Source organism: Amia ocellicauda, chromosome 13, assembly GCF_036373705.1.
Source record: "Amia ocellicauda isolate fAmiCal2 chromosome 13, fAmiCal2.hap1, whole genome shotgun sequence".
NCBI lineage: Eukaryota > Metazoa > Chordata > Actinopteri > Amiiformes > Amiidae > Amia > Amia ocellicauda.
This window is the reverse complement of record NC_089862.1, coordinates 31,009,038-31,023,856: the sequence shown is the minus strand read 5'-3', so window position 1 is coordinate 31,023,856 and position 14,819 is coordinate 31,009,038. Positions and strand designations below refer to the sequence as shown.

The 14,819-nt window shown below is 36.8% G+C and overlaps 1 protein-coding gene across 5 annotated transcripts in view; it reads left to right on the top strand.

The window, feature by feature from the left end:
• The window catches only part of atp8a1 (ATPase phospholipid transporting 8A1), a 113,153-nt gene that overhangs the window by 35,555 nt on the left and 62,779 nt on the right, over positions 1 to 14,819 (top strand). For 2 of the 5 annotated variants that reach the window (XM_066720600.1, XM_066720603.1), the window contains exons 5-10: positions 2,701 to 2,746; positions 3,942 to 3,982; positions 9,728 to 9,801; positions 11,418 to 11,487; positions 12,333 to 12,460; positions 13,631 to 13,742. In XM_066720600.1, the coding sequence (XP_066576697.1) occupies positions 2,701 to 2,746; positions 3,942 to 3,982; positions 9,728 to 9,801; positions 11,418 to 11,487; positions 12,333 to 12,460; positions 13,631 to 13,742 (471 nt within the window). Of the gene's footprint in view, positions 1 to 2,700; positions 2,747 to 3,941; positions 3,983 to 8,718; positions 8,793 to 9,727; positions 9,802 to 11,417; positions 11,488 to 12,332; positions 12,461 to 13,630; positions 13,743 to 14,819 lie in introns of those variants that run through there. The other 3 variants (XM_066720601.1, XM_066720602.1, XM_066720604.1) reach the window with 2 other exon arrangements.

The following is a 14,819-nucleotide window of genomic DNA, read 5'->3' as shown; positions in this document are numbered from 1 at the left end:
TGAAAAGTGGACACCTGCTACTCTGTTCATCATGCTGCTATACTAGGTGCTTTATTGCACTGCTGACTGTCCTGGATTCGTTATCAAAAAAATATATATACTGGGCTCTGGAGCACTCTCATTATCACCTCATTTATCGCTCTGCAAATGAGATTAAAGTCATTAATCTTCTTCACAGAGATCACTGAATTTGGTAGAAAAAATTGAATTCGTTTTCAGGTAAGGATGAATTACCTGATATTTCTTACGGTAAATGATTAATACATTTTTATCTCCCTTTTAATTGTAGCTGTGAAGAAGGCTGCCGCATTTAGTGGACCATTCATTAAAACCGAAGTGTTATCATATTTAATTCAGTAAAATCAGACCTTGTATAATAAATTCATGTCTCTGCAAAGCATAGCAACATGTTCAGGGGCGCATTGTGTAGTTGCCTTGGCAACATAACTAATTATGTCCTGAAAGAGTGAGGAAACTGATGCTGCTCAAAGTCCGTTGCAGCAGCTTTAACATACCTCTGACGACACAGGTGCTACCTAAAAAGTCATTAACCGCAGCCTGCATTATTTAGTTTAATCTTTCTGTTAAGGTGATTATGCAGTCATTCAGATAATGCCTTAGCTTTAGTAATGTCTCCGCTTATTCGCTGTATTTCCTTTTATCTGTGCCACACTTGGTAATAGGCCAGTATGGCTTAAGAAGACAAATTAAAATGTTAATCTGTAAGGGATGCTAATTTGCATCTTTTCACTTTGCTGCAATAGCTGAATTTTTATTTTTATTTCCAGTCGTTTTTCTCATTTTGTTTTTGAATAACCCTCTTCTACATCTCTTAATGTATTGCCTGATTGAAATTTTTATTTGCCTATCAACTTTTAAAGCTTAAAATCACTATAAATGCAGCATTTAAATACAAGAGCCATTACTAAAAACAATCTCAAAGCACCTGAGTGATCCTGCAAAATATGGTGAAACAAGACCAATTTGGAAATTTGTCTGAATGCCAAGCATTCTGTTTGACACAGACCCAACACAGCACATCTCCCAGTTGACACCATCCCTATAGTTCAGCATAGTGGTGGCACCATGCATCGTGCTATGGGGATGCTTCTCCTCAGCAGGGACTGGAAAACTTTTATGGGATTAAAGGACAAATACTAAAGGAAAACCTGTTTCAGTCTGCTAAAGACTTAAAACTGGGTCGGAAATTCACCTTTCAGCAGGACAATGATCAAAAGCACACAGCCAAACCTATACTGGAGTGACTTAAGAATAAGAGTGAATGTTCCTGAGTCCTGACTTGAGTCCTATTGAGAATCTGTGGAATGACTTGAAAACTGCTGTCCATAAGCGATCCCCAAGCAACTGTAGAGAGTTTGAGCAATTCTGCCAAGACGAATAGGCAAACATTATACCAAGCCAGTGGGCAAAGTTGGTGGAGACCCAAAAAGATTTGTCTGTAATTGCTGCCAAAGATGCTTCCACCAAATATTGAGTTGATTGGTCTGAATACTCAATACCCAATCAATATTTCATTTTTTTTCTTTCTTATTTATATTTACTGTAACTTATTTAAAATGGTTAAAATCTTAAAGAGTAAAAAAATGTGTATCATTTAGTAATTTCACAAAATGGGACACCATAGGAATAATTTTGCAAGGCAGTGTGTGTAGTATGTGTGTATAGAGTTCAAATGCATTTAAAAGTGTATTTCAGTGTCTGGTATCTCTTGAGATTTATGACGATGTACTGATATGCAAAATATGGAAGTGAAATTTTGTCAGAAGCTGTTTTTTATATATATATATATATATATATATATATATATAATTTCTCAATGATCATATGTGCCCTAAGGAAGGAAAAGAGGAACTTAAATTAAAAGTACATTGATAAAAAATAAAAATAAAATGCTGAGCTCAATATCTCTTGTTGATGGAAATCTTGGCTCTCAGTCACGCCTGCCCACTCTAAAATCGATTGCTTGTGGGTCCATATTTGTGAGCGTGGAGGTGAAAGAGTGTTGTGCGAGTTTTACTTTGTGAGTGTCTCCTCAAGGGAACTACGATTGCTTTCTTAAACTCGTGACTGCCTACACCTACAAAGTATTTTCACACAACTGATATTTGTGGCATAATACCAATAGGACATATTTTGGATGGTGAGCTATTAGTGCATTATTCAGTTTCCTTGGGTTGATGTAAATGCTTAATGAAACTGTCAAACTTTTACAGGCTTCTCCTGTCACGATTGACCAGAACACGTATGTCCTGTACTGTACAGTATCATGAACCAAAACTGAATTATATTTTTTCTAGTTTTTTTTTTTTTTTTTTTGGAAGAAATCGATATGATCTACAAAGATAAAGAGGACTTTCCATTTCACTGTGCAATGTTTGCCGACATTAATTCACTGCTGGCCTCTCAAATAAGCTATCATTGTCTTTGATGTCATGTCTGTTTGGATTAATTATTGGCCAAGTCCTTGAGGGAATGGAATCTCACCCAAGTGCATGTTTCAAACTGCAACTTCTGAAGAGTCACTAATCTAATAATCGTTAGTAAATCTTTACCTGCCAAGATGTATTTTATTGTGAGGAACTAAATGCACAAAAATAGAGAAAAAACAGCACTGTATCCCAAGAGAAAGAAAAATTATTACAAGTCTGGGATCTCACTTCTTTTTGTCCTAATTTGCAGAAACGACACAAAGCCGATAATGTTGTGAACAAGAAGGAAACTCAAGGTAAGGGTGAATGCATTTTGAAGTACATCAGATTCAGCCCTGTGCAGTGATGCTCAAAGCTATTATCTCTAGTTTAAGAAAATAAGTAGGGTGACCTTATGTCTCCATGGTCACTAGAGCTCTTTGCGACAGAACAGGATTTTAAAGTTGCCCTTAAACGCAAAGAAAATATAATTTATAACCATTAAATCGGCTTCTAAATGAAGTGCTGTTGCACTGCAAAACAAATAACAGGCAGGTAACCTATTTGTATCTATAAAGCAGTAATTTAAATGTCTTTATGTATCATTGTGTGCAGTTATTAATGCATTTAAAGTAGTTTTTTTTTTTTACTTTCAATTATTAATAAATCGCATATAATTGCTAATGTGCAAGTTCTCTCACAGTCAAACGGGAAACGCTGATCAGCTGTGCACTGGGCTGCCGGATTAGCAGCATTAACTGTTCCTTCACACATAATTTCACGAATATTAATTTTGGCAAAGGTGTACTGCATAATTTACATGTCTCTCGTTTTAAGGGCAACTTTCAAATCCCATCACATTCTCCCAGTACCATTTTAGAGTGCTATAGTCACCCTAAAAATAACCTTAGTGCTTCCTGTCTGTCTATGGATGTGGAAAAACTGTTCCTGTGCAGTGTTTGCTTCTCGCATCAACATCCTTTGCAGCTTTTACTTGGTTAATTTTCCCATGAGGTTTGCAACTATCTCATCCTCATGGCTAGCCTTTCCCTCAGCCTAGCAGGTTGGAGGCAAAGCATTTGTGGTCCAAAATGTACACATACCTAAACCAGCCTTGGGAGGGAGAGGTTGTCTGAAACCCCTGAAGTTGTGTTACAGTAAAGAAAGTGAACCAGCTGCCAGTAACTTCAATGAATTAGACATGGTTCCTCTTATAGACCATTTCAATCATCCACAGCAATTACACTTGACAGAGAATATCAATCGGTTTGCTCAGATATGTTTAAATTCGGTAAAGAAAAAGTTGAGGGTGCCAATATATTTTTCTTGTAAATTTATCCACTAGAAAATTATCAAATGGAAAATAGACAGTTTAATTCATACGAATAGCTTATAGATGCATTTCTGTTTGAATCAACATGCTAATGTCCTTTACCCCTGAGTATTTTATTTTCATTACAAAGAGAATATGACTGCATTGTGGAAATGCTTTTTTTAAATTTTCTTTTTAAGTGCTAAGAAACGGTGCTTGGGAGATCGTCTACTGGGAGAAGGTATGTAGCTGTGTCTTACGCTATCACCATGGTGGGTGGGAGTGGAATTATGATAGATGCCATTGTAAATAATGCAGTTTTACATTTGCAAGACATTCGCAGCCTATGAAGTGAATATATTATTTAAAGCAATTCGCTGTTCCATATCTACCAGAATTAGTGCAGGGAACAGAAGGCCAATGTTTTTTATATAAACTTTTCCAGTCTCTGCATAGATGGGGTAAAAACTAAAACTTTAATTTCTGACAAACTAGGTATGCTTCAAGCTTTAGCATGGTACTATAATTAAATCTAGGAGACAGTTCCAGCCCTTTGAAAGTAGTTGGCAGTATGGAAGAACATTCCATGGCTTTTTTCTGTGTTTTCAAGTGCTGAATTAATTATTTTGTCAAGAATGCAGAACAAGTAATTAGTAAGTATGATGTATATTCTGTATGACAAATATGGAGCAGTAGGAAAACTATAATTAGTTGTTGAACATTGTGAATGTGGCACATCTAGGAAAAAATGTCTAATTTTCTCTTGCTAGTTGAAATGCACACATCTTACTGACTATATTTTGCAAAGTTTAGTTGTATTTTTCTGGAAATCTTATACAGACCTTACAGACTTCTTATACTTAACATTCATGGATTTTATGTACATAGACATGACATTATCTTATCTGCAATCTGTATTTTTTAATTAATCTATTTTTACAAAGATGTTAGTCAGCAAGACCTTAACTAGTTTGGGTTGGGAAGCCTACATACCATACAAATAATTACATAGCATTATACATTGGGCAGGGGAGATATCTCCCTTGTTAATACAATCCTTTGAAAACAAAGCTGAGCTATTTAAGATGAAATAGTTTGTCAAAAAACAGTTATATAATGAATAAAATTAACCAAAAAGAATATCAGACCACAGCCTATCTATGGAAATAAAATGCAGATGATATGAGAGATATTCCCTTAAAGTCTGATTATCCCTTATTCACAGTTGATCATGTATCATGATGTATGTACTGCTCACACAAAGTAGGGACCTTCATGTGATTGAATTCTCATTAGGGTTAGAGGGATATTGAAGGTATCGTATCTAGCAAGGTTCCAGCAAGACCATCGGAGGTATTGTCAAGTACCAAGAGTTTTCTGTGGGCCAAGAAGACAATTTTAGTTTTCATTAATGGGTTGGTCCACTCTTAGAAGCATGGCAGGCTAGGTAGTGATGTCCTCTGCCTCTTCAGTTGACCCAGCTGTACCTGAGGGATCCAAAGCCCTGAGTCTTAATGGCCATGGCCACTACTGTAGGTTCTGTGGAGCCTTTCAGAGCTGGTGGAGATGTTTACCAATGATATCCCAAACATACTATGAGTGGCAACACATCTGGAAACATTTCTGACCACAGTAAGGCACAGATATTCCTTAGCAATGACATTTGCAGGTTGAGGCCAGGCAAAGTGAAAGCGCCACCATTGTGCGAAAGAAAGGTTCGTTGTGCGCCGCTCATTGATGTCCTCTCAGCTTTTTGTTCCCTTGAAATGACCCTGACAAATGTGAAGATCGTTTCCACCACTCACATTGATCAGTCAATCTGGCATATTGTGACCTTTTGAACCGCCATTATATATACATGTACCATTCTGGGGTTTCAAATCAATATATTACATTTGATTTATCTTTAAGACCTGGGGTTGAGCATGTTGTTGTTCATTGTTCTTCTCTCTAAACTCCAAATTGAAAAGGCACTACACTGGTGAGGTACTGTTATCATATGTTATACAGCAGTCCAATGTGTCTACCTTATGTGGCAAGCTGTGCAATGGTGGAAGTTAAGCAACATGAGGTAACTTATGAAACAGTTAATTAAACACACTATTCTTTGGCCCATATAGGACACTCTGCTAATTGTTACCAATGTTGAGCAACTTGGCAGCCGTAAGTGTTGACTCAATTCAGAAGATTGGAAATGTGTTTTAAAAAAAAAAAAAAAAAAAAAAAAAATACTAACCTGTTCGAATTGAAGATTGAAGAAGAGAGAACATTTGCCTCCTCTAGCTCACTGTTTGAGTCGGCTCACTCCAACATTGGACTGGAAAATGAAGGAAGGAACCAGTCCCTGTGTGTAATTGTATTGGGGCTCAGATCCTTTTAAAGGAAGAACAATAATTATATTTTCCCGAGGTTAAACCTGAACAAAACTCCTCTGGATATTAGCATTGATTTTACAGTAGAAGACTCAAGTAGATTAGTTTCCTGCACTGAGTGTAATTTCAAACATTCTGCCATCGGGGTAAAAGCAGTCGACGCCAAATGGTTTAAGACCATATGCCTTTAAAGCTAAGGCTCTGTAAAAACACATGGTTATGTATTCAAAACCATAGGTTGACATTTGATCCAACCACTCCACTGATCTGAGGAACAATTACATAATAAGTGCATGATACTCTTCATTGGATATGACTGATGGACACCTTTTTTATATTGACCAGTTCAAATGTGCAGCACATAGAAGTCGTCATTGTCCATTTGATCTGAAGCTGCTTTGGCCACAATGCTGAGGTGGTAAATTGCATATGGATAAACCATTCTCGAGTCCATTTGAATTGGTTGAAGAGATTCATATTTGGGGGTAAAGTCATTTAACAGTGCATTCCACGTTGAGTTAATGAAGAAATTTACGTGATTCTGTCTGGCTTACAGTTTAATAGAACCCATCGTTGCCTCCTTAGAGGCTTAATGATGAAACAACTAATGTCTAATGCAATCTAATGGGATTGTGCAGCGGTTCAATAGGGCTGCTTCATTTTATTAATTCCCTATTCCATTTCTCCCTGCATGAAGTAAAAAATATTACTACACAATCACTCCATTGTCTGTTATCCCATTAAATCAATCTTTAATTTATTTCAGAAAATATTATCTTTGGCATTCTTCAGGACTTCCTTAAATGCATAATCAAATATGAAAATGAAATGTACGTCCTTTTTACAATGCTTATTTTGTATTAGTTTAAACGGGTTTCTAGAATGATCATGTACAAATCTATAACCTAGAATGTGGAATGATGTTGTACAGATTTTGTTAGTCTGTTTTCAGACTGAAGTACAAGATATTTGAATGTGGTTGCCGAGACCGAAGCGAATAGGGCAGTATTCACCCTGAATTCCTTCAAACATTGCCAGGGTGTTGTCAGTGATGGCGATTTATTTTTAGACTTGTTAAGAAGCAGATCCCCGCCTTGCTGAGTTTAATTCTGGAATTGAATTAAATAATCTAGAGAATTTTAAAACATGTGCTGCTGCAATATATGATTTTTTGAAAAGGATAAACCAACCCTACACATAAATACTTCAATAAGTTTATTCAGTGAAGCAACTCTAACATAATTGTTTACATGATTCTGTTCTTTTTGCTAAATTTGAATGACACCATATTTTCGGACTGTAATCAAAATGGTACCGATTTTTAATGCTTACTAATGTCTTGGTGAATGCAACGGGGTCAAGGTGTGTCATAGTGGGGGTGCCACACTTGAGTAAGTAAAATACATGCGTGTCATTTTAAAGTTAAGTGACATTTATATAAATCATTTCCATCTCCAGGGTTTCACAATCAGAATGCAATTTGTGCATTCTGGTATATAATTGTGTTCCTCACATTAGCATCTCTTACTAATAACTTCATATAATTTTACAGTATAGAAACCTCCAAAGTAGTCATTTTACAAGTAATATCTTTTATAACTTATACCACAGCATTTTAATAAAACCAAACTTGTGGAAAATAATATATTTTTGTGACTCCTCTAGGTCCATGTAGTAAAATGTGCAGTATCATAAGCATCTGCCCTGGTCAAGTGGGATTGCAGTCTACGGTCACTAAAACCATGGACTGCAACAGCGGGCTCACTTTGACACAGTTTGAGCAGATGTGTTTTCAGCCCCCTCTGACAGCGGAAGGGCAAACATTAATCAAGATACTTCGAACCCCCCTTTCACATCTGTGGTGGATAAACAGTGTGATCTAATGTTTATGCAAAGAACAATGTTTAATGGAGGAATATCTTGATAGTCATTGTGATTGTCCTGCTCTGTATCGTACATTTACAGCTTTGATAAGTACATGTTTCCTATACCCAACCAAACTGAATTTAACCACAATGAAATATAAAATACATGATTTGTTAAACCTTTTAAGTTGCCTTGGATAAAGTAATGTGCTGAATAACTTAATAATAAGCAAATATAAATAAAATGCTAAGTAAGAAGGACTGGAATGTACACATCTATACTTTTCCCACCCCCACGATACTTGATGCTGCATGCTTAGGTCTTAATTTCTGTTAAACCTCTTTAAAAATGCAGCTGTACAGATGTGTTGTATTTAATGATACAGGGAACCAAGTGGGCTCAAAACATGTTTGTATGCATTAGAGTAGAACTAAAAGGTCCCTGTTGTGCGATCTTGCTTTGTAGCCAAAAAATAAAAAGCAGCATCATCATCATTTTATAAAGATACTTTCTCTGTGTGGAATACGATACACAGAAACTAATCCAAGTACCACATATATGATGATGGTTAAAGAAAGCTCTTAAAGTATCTGCTTTTTCTGGGATTCCTGAATTTCTGGAGAATTTGCCTATCCAGGAGGTTAGTTCCTGCAAACCACTGTGATCATAATCCATGATCTCATTCAAATCGTTTGCTTAAGTAGATAATTTTAACCAATAACTAGTTTGTTTCTTTCAGGTAGAGGTCGGAGATATAGTTAGAGTAAATGGCAAAGAATACATACCTGCTGATACAATCCTTCTGTCATCAAGGTAGAGAAGGACCGTATTACTGTTGGCGAGTAGAGAGCCATTTCTCTGCCCCTAAACTGTTTTTCCTTAATGCTCCAAGGAAGTGATGGCCAAATAGGCAGAAACACCTGCAGCACTAAATTTTTTCCCCATTTTCTCAATGGAAGTGCTTTTGTAAAGTAATTCTTGTCAACAAAATGCTGACCATTTCAGTTAATTCTATATAGGCCTATAAATGAACCGTATTAAATGCATTCCTGTACAAAAACTCCAAAACTACAACTGAATGTAATTAAGTTTTTTTTTTTTTTTTTTTTTTTTTCTCTTCCTAATTGGATTGATCACTTCCTTGGTAGATTACATTACTTCATTAATTAATACAAATAATATATTTTGTTTATTTTTTCCTTTTATTTTCAAAATCCATTTTTATATCGGGTCTTGCTGTAGATCAGTTTTGAACAAAATCTGTTGTGTTCCGTTTTAGCATTGTCTGTTAGTAATCAAAAGGTAATTTGTTCAAAATTTAAGCTGTTAATTTGGCAGGATGCGCATGGAGCCAGTTGTTTCTGACCACAAATAGTAAAGAACACTTGTATTGATCTAATGTTTAAAATGGTTTATCTCTAGCAAAATTGTACACCTGTGCATGTTATCTCTGTCTTTAATACAACTGCATTTGCTTTAGCGGAAATTCATTTTCCAGTCTGCAGACGACTTAGAGCATCAAGCTTGCATGACCTGATTGGAAATGGCTTTTGAAAGACTCAACTTAGTAGTCTTAACATTGTCTATTGTTTTCCTATGTAATGAAGTCTACATCTCTTCTGTTCTTTCATCTGTTTGTTCATTTGCCCCCTTCCCTTCCCTCTGACACATGCCCACTTCTACTCCCACTTGTCTGTTTGAAACTCATCTCCGTGTTGTGTTCCTTTACGTGCCGGGATGTAACGTAGGTGGCAGTGGGCGAGATAGTCAAAGCAACCAATGGGGAGCATCTCCCAGCCGATCTCGTCATTCTTTCGTCCAGGTCAGAAATAAGTGGTCGGACACAATAAACCAGTGGGTCCTCAGGTACTGTTGTAGAAAGACTAAGGAAGTCTCTAGATGCCATTAGAAGAGGGGTTGCTTTGTATTTAAGACCACACAGCACCCCCAGAGCAATTTAAGGCATGCATGATCTCTATTTTAATCTATTATTTAATCTGTGCACAGATGCAAAACGATTTCTAAATGTGGAGACCTATACATCTATCTTTTGTTGACGTAAATGATCAAAAGCCAGTCATTAAAGTTAGGATGATGTGAATTAGGTTTCAGTTAAGCCACATAGTCCTAAAATGTATTTCTGCAAAAAAAAGCTAAAATTCCTCAATATTTATATTAATAAAAAGCTCAGTATTTTCCATAAAAGTGCATTTTTATAGCAGTAAGCGGAGATCTAGAAATCATTCTTTCTATTGGATACCTTTTCTGAGTTTTTATTGATATACACATGTATACACGTCTGTGGAGGACCCACTGTGTAACTGGATGTTGCAAGCTGTACCGTGCATGAGTTATGGGTACTGACCGTAGCCTCTCTCTGTGATGTGGCACATTGCATGTTGTTGTGGCAATTCCTATTTCTATGAGCTCTTACTAAATCTGCGCTCATGCTGGTTCTACCTCACTAATCTTTCAGCTTTCACGAGGGCTGCCTCCCAGGCCTCTCCCTCTTGGTTGTTGTAGTGCCGCTTTGCTCTCCTGTTAATCACGTCACCTTGTGCTCTTCTGCTGTCTACCCTCCTCCTTGACTTAACCGGGCTGTCTTCTCACAATAGCTTTCTGGGGGATTAGAGTGGTAAAGCTAATAAATAAATACAACAACAATGTAGTCATCCTCAAGAGGAAAAGCAGACAATGTGTGTGTGCATTTTCTCTTTTGGAGTAAAAACCAAAACAAACACATATTTCACCTCAAGCACTGTCATGTTCAGACTGTGTAGTTATATCTGTTTACTATGGATTGTCCCATTTGTCAGAACCATTAGCTCTGTTATATTCTGTGTTTGTTCTCTGTTGATTTGTTCTGTTTGTTTTAGGACAACTAAAATCTCTCTCTTGATGAGAGCAGAAAACATGTTCAGTAAAATCATCTCTAAAAATCCAAACCAAATGTCCAAATTTGACATGGACTCAAGCTACAATCATTTCACAATCATAATTATAGACATTTTCCTCTAAATTTCACCTGGTTTTCACTTCATTTCTGCTGGATCTGGCTATGGTGAACTCTGTGCTTATTTAATATTTAGTTGTCCTGTATATATAGATAAACTGGATTATTGTTTCATCAAACTTAAAAAGGGAAAGGAATGTATTCTGGTTCAGTGTATAGCAGTATACTTGTATTGTTTGTGCCTACAGAATACAATGACATCTGTCTATTGTTTCAATACCTCGAGTCTCCAAACTTGAGCAACAACAAAATAATTATAATATTGATTTAGACACTTGATTTTGACACACAGAAGTTTGGTGAGACAGCAATCATGTTGTGTTTGATAGCAACTCTCTGTCCTGCCCAGCTATATTATAATAACTGTGCTGGACAAACATAGGTGGTAATTTCATTCTTAATAATTACTCTTGTGTTTTAATCAGTGAGCCCCAGGCTATGTGCTACATTGAAACCTCAAACTTGGATGGAGAAACCAATCTCAAGATCCGACAGGTGAGTCTCTTGGTTTTCTGGTGGTGGGGTTTTAGCAACAGTAATACTTTGACGATGACAAGAATTTATTCAATGCACATGTAAAACCCTTGACTTAAGATCCGGTTATGTTGAAACTAAATTCCCCAGAACATATCTTAACACAGGATGAAACCATGCATGTTAATTGCATTAATCTCCACAGCAGGGTAGTATCTGACTTCAGCCTGTGATGACTTTCTCAGCAGTGCCACTTAAATCTGGTTCAGATTGCTGCATCTCTGACAGCTAGGTCAAAAACTTCACTGTTGTCAGCACTTCAGAGGAGTGCTTGACTGCTATATCCCTCTATTAATATACGCTTGTCTGTGAAGCACATATGGTTTTCAAAGCAGAAGAGTGAATTGTTGGAATTGATCTCTATTATTCTCTCTCCAACTTATATGTAATACTTTTCTGAGTTAAAGCAATATGTGTGCATTACATTTATAATAAAGTAGCCTTATAAGTATAATAAGCAATACAATATTGAATTTAAAATGATTTTGTTCTTTGCTTTTTTGCATATGAAAAATACTATACTATAACTATAAACTGAAATGATCAGCGTCATCTTATTTCCTTAAAGCATTTTATTACCATGTCTAAAACTATATTCTGGTGATCAGATTAGAAGTGTAGTATGAACTGAATGTTAGATATTGAATTGCCAAAAAGGAATATCAAATGTTTGTATTGTAACTTATTAAACTGTATAAGCTTACTATATGGGGTGTTAAGATGTAATGTTTATTTTTTAGGAGTGTCTGGTTTCATACAGAATGTTGTTCTGTCTTCACCTCTTTACTGTTAATGTGTCCCTGCAGGGCTTGCAGATTACATCAGAAATAAAAGATATTGATGCTTTAATGAGAGTTTCTGGCCGCATGGAATGTGAAAGTCCCAATCGCCATCTGTATGATTTTGTTGGCAATATAAGACTTGAAGGTCAAAGGTATGCATTCATTAATTTTTTCTGCATTATCTGAAGTATTTCTACCTGTTTTTACTGCCAATGGAGTTGAGGCATGAACAAAATGACTGCATCATAACAAACACCATTTAGTTGCAGGATTTAAATTGGGAATTGATGGGTTGCGCTAAAGTGCAGCAATTTGTATTCTTGTTAAGAATATATTTTTTACTCGAAGACAAAATGTGGTCCATCAACAACATCCAAAATGTGACAAAATAAATCTGCATTAGTCAATCCCTAGTATAAATATTGGTACATTGGAAATTATAATTTCATACTATATTTCGGATGGATTTCAAACATGGAGGCATGTGTGAGGAAATGTGCTCTTTTTAGTATACAACGAGATGAATGAACTCTTTGTTTTCTGCCCACGGCGTTCAGCAGTGGCAGAACAGTGTGTTAAAAAAGCTAATCTTTTGTTACTCATTTTATAGATCCGACATTTGATGGCAAAACTTGTCAGATGCTTGTTATTTTGTCTCGAATCGCAACATCATTTATGTGTGAAATTCGATACATAGTCCACACCGCTTATATTGATTCATGCCTCCAGCTAATACTTATAAATTGAAAGAGCAAAGTAATTCAATTTTTCTGAGTGCAAATTGCTTTACAGCTCACCTGAGCTACTGTACCGACACATTTCAGATGCATTTCTTCAGATACAGATGAAAGAAAATTTGAGTTCCTGGTTACTGGAATTTAAAAAACTGAGAATTCATCACCTCTTTGTGAAAAAAAATTTACATTTTTTATTTTTAAGTAATAAAATGTATTATTGTGTTAGTGTTTACTGTATAAGGTTGTGGTTAGTGTACTATGTAGCCTAATTAGAAAATCTGCAGTTCTAGGTGAATTAAACTAACAAACATAGTCCTTTCTACTTGTTAAATGTCAGTAAACCAGTTCTATGAGATCTACTGACAAGTCGTCTTAACCTGCTGTAGATTGTCTATGAGGAGATGCTCTGATTTTATGAAATTATTAGTTAAATTAGGGGTTCAATAAAGTAATTGAGAGCCTGTTGGAGCAAAACCCAGCAGAGTAGGGGGTCCTCCTGTACCAGGGTTGAGAACCATTGAATGTTAAAATACCCATTAGCTTGAACCTCTTGCTTTTTATTCACTTTTTTGCTTTTAATTCTAGCACTGTGCCCCTGGGTCCGGACCAAATTCTTCTGAGAGGTGCTCAGCTGAGGAATACCCAGTGGGTGCATGGGATTGTTGTGTACACAGGCCATGATACAAAACTGATGCAGGTAAGCCCTCCTGTTCACAGTGCAGGGAATCAGTTTAAATAGGCTGTTCCTAATTGAAAGTAGAGCTCCCACAGACAGGAGGATTTAAGATGTGTAGAATAAGTAGTTTCTACAACAAGGCTCTGTACATTTATTGCATATATAGTTTACTGTACCATCTTTACATTTAAATGTCTAATGTCTGTCCTTTATGTAATGAACATGGAGTGATATAATATTGAATCTGTAGTTCATTTTCCCTTTTTACACTCTAATTTGGCGCACACAATTATTATTCAGCCCGACTGACCAGTACACACCCTTCAGCACCCTGTGAGAGATGATAAAGCCATCTGCTCCTTTTCACCCTGCAAGCCAGGATCCCAAGTAGAAAGGGCTGTTGTGACAGGGGGTGGACAGACCCAGCCCGTACTCATCGCCCCCAATGTTCCCAAACTGCGTCAATCGGCACTGGTGCGCAACACAGAAACCCTAAGCCTGCGCCAGTCAGCTCCAGCAGAGCCATGCCCGGCGGGCACTTTCGCTCGTTCATTCGCTCGGCACCCTTGGGATCTGCCGACTGGTGGCATAGCGGGCATTGGAAGTGGTACTTGCTAAGCTACAGGGTTCTTCCTTGTAGCAAATAAAACCCTTTTTAATGAATGAGTGTAAGAATGTATCCCCAGCCATAATATAGGCATAGGGAGCTGCGAAACAGACGAGAGTGGGTACTGAAGTGAGAAATTGGAAAACACTTTTAAAGCATACAGAGAAATAGCTTTTCCAGGATATTCAGGTGAGCTCTTGCCAACTGTTCTCCCTCCCCCATCCTCCTGTTCAGACTGCAGTGGTGCATTGGTGGACTGGGGCCACTGAGTTGCAGTTCAGTATTGCTGAGCTCGGGTCTTCAGATCTTTGGCAGACAAGGGGCAGCACAAGATCAAAGTCTTTTTTCTTTTCCTTTTATTATTAAACTTTAAAAGACCCAGAGGAAGCCTTTCCTACATTGTATATCCTCACAATTTAAACTATCCGTGTGGTTTGTCAGACTGAACCTTTTTAATTATAATAATAAGGTCAAATCACCACTTTTTGTTT